The sequence below is a fragment of the Physcomitrium patens genome, chromosome 3, assembly GCF_059467195.1.
Source record: "Physcomitrium patens ecotype Gransden chromosome 3, ASM5946719v1, whole genome shotgun sequence".
NCBI classification, from domain to species: Eukaryota; Viridiplantae; Streptophyta; class Bryopsida; order Funariales; family Funariaceae; genus Physcomitrium; species Physcomitrium patens.
This window is the reverse complement of record NC_143412.1, coordinates 11,697,670-11,701,229: the sequence shown is the minus strand read 5'-3', so window position 1 is coordinate 11,701,229 and position 3,560 is coordinate 11,697,670. Positions and strand designations below refer to the sequence as shown.

Here is a 3,560-nt window from a genome sequence, read left to right as displayed (position 1 = left end):
CCGCAGTAGAACTGGGCATAATAATCGGAAGCTAGAACTGTAACATTAACACACTTGTATAGCTAATCCAGGTTTCTATTTTGCATATTCAAATCTGCTGCAACGATGTGTTTGAGAGCAGACAAACTTCAGATGAAGGGACGAAGATTGGCTCGCATTGGGTTCTAATCTATAAAGCCAACTGCATGCTTGTCATCGTGGATTTATTTTTAATCCCTGAGGAATAAATCTAAGTTCTAACCAAAATTGACAATAAGATCCTAATCACTTCATTACCATCTCCAAAATTCACATTTATGTGATATTATCGTGTGTTGATTACATGTCGATGGCGCGAAAAACAATGGTGTTAGATCTATCTTTGTTTGCGCAAGTAGCTCTGAAGGTTTTAGCCGCAACCACTGCGTCGATTCTAGTCATGTGGTGGAAATGAAGGCATGATTGTTGGGAGGTTTATGTGCAAAACTTAGAGAATGTTCTGTCAGGGCAAGTTCTCCCTTGCCAGTCTATCATCAACTTGAATCGCTAACAGAGGCATGCCGAGAAGAGCAAGATTTAGGTGGGTTCTAAATCTTATTTTTAGCACGTGGGTGAAGACACTTATGGCATCACCTATTTTCAATACTGACCACATCTTCATCAGTAATGATTCTTGACATCCAAACTCTCGCAATCTTGGTTCCTTCGATTCTTCCGTCCCTGCCAGCATCCATCACTGTGAGGGATGCAGGAAGACCGCACTAATTATAATTGGATCGCTACGAACAAGTGAGGCAAATGTCTTGGGGTTTGTCGAATCCATACTAATTGAAAGCCAATAGAAGAAGCCATTGGCACTTAACCAGTTCTTGCAAGTGACCATGACTCGAACAAAGTATTTTCCATCATTTGAGGATGCTCACCTTGCTCCTGCTGCTCAATCTCTGAGCTAGTCCTAGTTGCTAATATAGTATAGTTGCTATGCAGGCGTGTCTCCATGGGTACTGCAAACAAGTCATACATGTCGTTACTTGAATTCTAGATATAATACATCATTATTGTAAAAAAAAACACCAATGGCTACCCTTATCTGAAGGTGCTCAACTTCTTTGAAACCTCCTTGTTCACATGGATGGTTTGTCTTACAGATGCTAAATTTCCATATATTGCAATTGTCCTTACCTAATAAAAGTGCTTTAAATCAGATCTTCTCCGCTACTTATACTAAGAAGACGTAAGCTATGAAAGATCCAATTTTCTGCATCAGTAAGAAAACTGTTGTTGTGAATTTCACGACAAACACGCGGGGCCATGACCAAATTGCAAGAAAAGTTAACCAGAAATGATTGTCACAGATTTATCACGTATCTTCTAATAAATGATTCTTTGAATTTGCCTTTGTAGTGCGAATTGTGGCAAATGTAAGACGAAATTTATTTTTGTACCAGTTCGCAGTATTGAATTTTGTTCCGATGAGGTTTCACGGAGACATTGGTTGTAAAATCTTTGCTGTCGACGGCCATAACAGAACATCGACAAGCAGTATTCATAGGTATATGAATCATCCCAATCTTTATGATACGTAGTTACAAGAGTCTGAAATTAGAATGGCATAGGGAAAACTTTTCTGAAGGAATCAATAATGAAGTTTTGGTATAATTAGATTTTTAATCACCCCTAGTGTTGGTGATAATCCAAAAATTGATCAAATAATATCGTTGAACAAGTGCAGCACTAACCTAAATCACTTTTTAATGATATCAGGCTCTCTTCACTTTCATCATTTCCTTCTGGTATTGCAGCAATGTTTGTTCGTAACCGAGTACGGTGATGATACTTTGGAGGATATAGCAATTCAAACTGGGTCGTCTGCATTAGACTGCAAAGTATGGTTCAGCAATTTTTTCAAAAATTTCTCAACTACCACAAGTGACGATTCTACTTCGTTCCAATGCGTCACAAAGGCGGTACAACGATTTGATTAAACTTTCCAAGAACAGAATGTAACACATATTCGATTGTGAAGAGGAACAACAGAAACACCAAGGGTGTATCTCGAAAATTGTATAGAGAAAGCAAGGCACACGTAAAAGCATCCCCCATTATCCTCGAAAATTTACACCATTAAGCTACAAACCAAATCTTCACGATATTCATATGTCAGCTCCTAAGCTTGTCAAAAAATCTTTTAAGAAAATATTTTGCAAATGCCATCATATGCAAGGATAGGAACAAATGCAATATTTTTCGTTAGACAGCAGCAGCTACAAACAAAATAGCTAAAATTAGTCCAACGATTTAGCAATTTAATACATCATGACAGCACTTCCGCAATCAATCACCATTTATCAAAATCTAGAAATGTGGTGCGACTCAGTTGTCCTTTGTGAGTAATTCCAAAAGCTGACTGTTGTCCGGACACCGCCAACAACATTGAAATGGCATGTCCTTTTGTTGGGTCAAATTGCTCAACTTTGACACAGACCATTATTATGCGCAAACTCAAAGCCTCATCTCGAAGTTTGCCATGTTCAAAACGTCCTCGGTTCTTTTTCTTGTCAGGATGGGACCTGTTTTGTGAAAAAGTAGTAATCTATAAGAAAAAAACTGCCAATTTGTTCTGTGACATCATGAAACGACCTCCGCATCGATGACCAAGGCGGAACAAAATTTATAACATGTTCTAGTTCACAGAAAAGAAAGAACTCTAAGATGATCTCGCCTTAATTCATCGTCATTTAGATACGGTAGTGAATATTCATAGTACTGGAAGCTGAATCAGTTCGATTGTCAATGTAGTAGGATCTTACACTTCCAAATGTGGCTAAAATGAGTGCAAGTTTAAAAGCCCTTGTTTTGAAACAAAAGACGTAAGCTTGTGCCCCAACAAGATTGGTGCCTAGAGGAGAAGGATGCAGAAAATTAGTCTAATTGAAGGTTTATAAACTTGGGTCTATTAAGTTGAGCACCTGGTATGGTGATTTTTTTACCAGTATTGATCTCTACTTGAAATTTTCAGTAAATCAAGTGTTGAATTGTATGTATTATTCTAATAAAAAGTTTGGCTGTTGGGATTATGGTTTAGTAGCATTCGATGATGAGATGATTTAGAGGTGTTTTCGTTTAAAACTTAGGTGGTCTAGTTCTCTTTCATTGGAATTGGACTACATTAATATTCCCAACAAAAATTAATAAGAGCACCTAAAGAAGTTTGGATAGAATAAATCATCCAAAGTTGCATCAAAATTATTTTATATTGGCTTATTACATAGATAGAACAAGAGTAGAAGAGATCCATATTTTAGTTTTCTAAATAATTTCCAAGAAGAATAGAGCAATAAATTGACTTTTTTTCTATGAAAAATCTATATTTTTTATTTTTTAATTTTTATTATCTAATATTTGGATCAATCACTTTATTTATTGTCTTATATAAATAGATATTATTCAATTTAATTGAAAGTAGAACATATGTTCTTTAAAAATAATAGAGAATCTTTTTAATACAAATATATATATATATATATATATATATATATATAAAGTTGTTGAAGCTACACTCTAATTTTATTAATATCACA

At 35.7% G+C, this 3,560-nt stretch overlaps 1 protein-coding gene across 2 annotated transcripts; it reads right to left on the bottom strand.

Annotated features, from left to right (window-relative positions):
- Positions 1-329: 329 nt before the first annotated feature.
- LOC149989509 (uncharacterized) lies at positions 330-2,469 on the bottom strand. Of its 2 annotated transcripts, none has more exons than XM_090249392.1 (5): positions 2,322-2,469; positions 1,719-1,858; positions 1,162-1,237; positions 903-983; positions 330-699 (listed from the first exon to the last, which is right to left on the bottom strand). In XM_090249392.1, exons 4-5 carry the CDS (start codon positions 976-978, stop codon positions 482-484), a joined length of 294 nt encoding a protein of 97 aa, XP_090105518.1. In that variant the 5' UTR covers positions 979-983; positions 1,162-1,237; positions 1,719-1,858; positions 2,322-2,469; the 3' UTR covers positions 330-481. Both variants share the same exon structure in this region; 1 of them encodes a protein (XP_090105518.1).
- Positions 2,470-3,560: the final 1,091 nt, after the last annotated feature.

Excerpts from the sequence above, each read along its gene's own strand:
- LOC149989509 (XM_090249392.1), bottom strand. The coding sequence starts at position 978 with ATGGAGACACGCCTGCATAGCAACTATACTATATTAGCAACTAGGACT. Across the intron at positions 700-902 it reads GATTGAGCAGCAGGAGCAAG|GGACGGAAGAATCGAAGGAA; the intron begins GTGAGCATCCTC and ends GGATGCTGGCAG.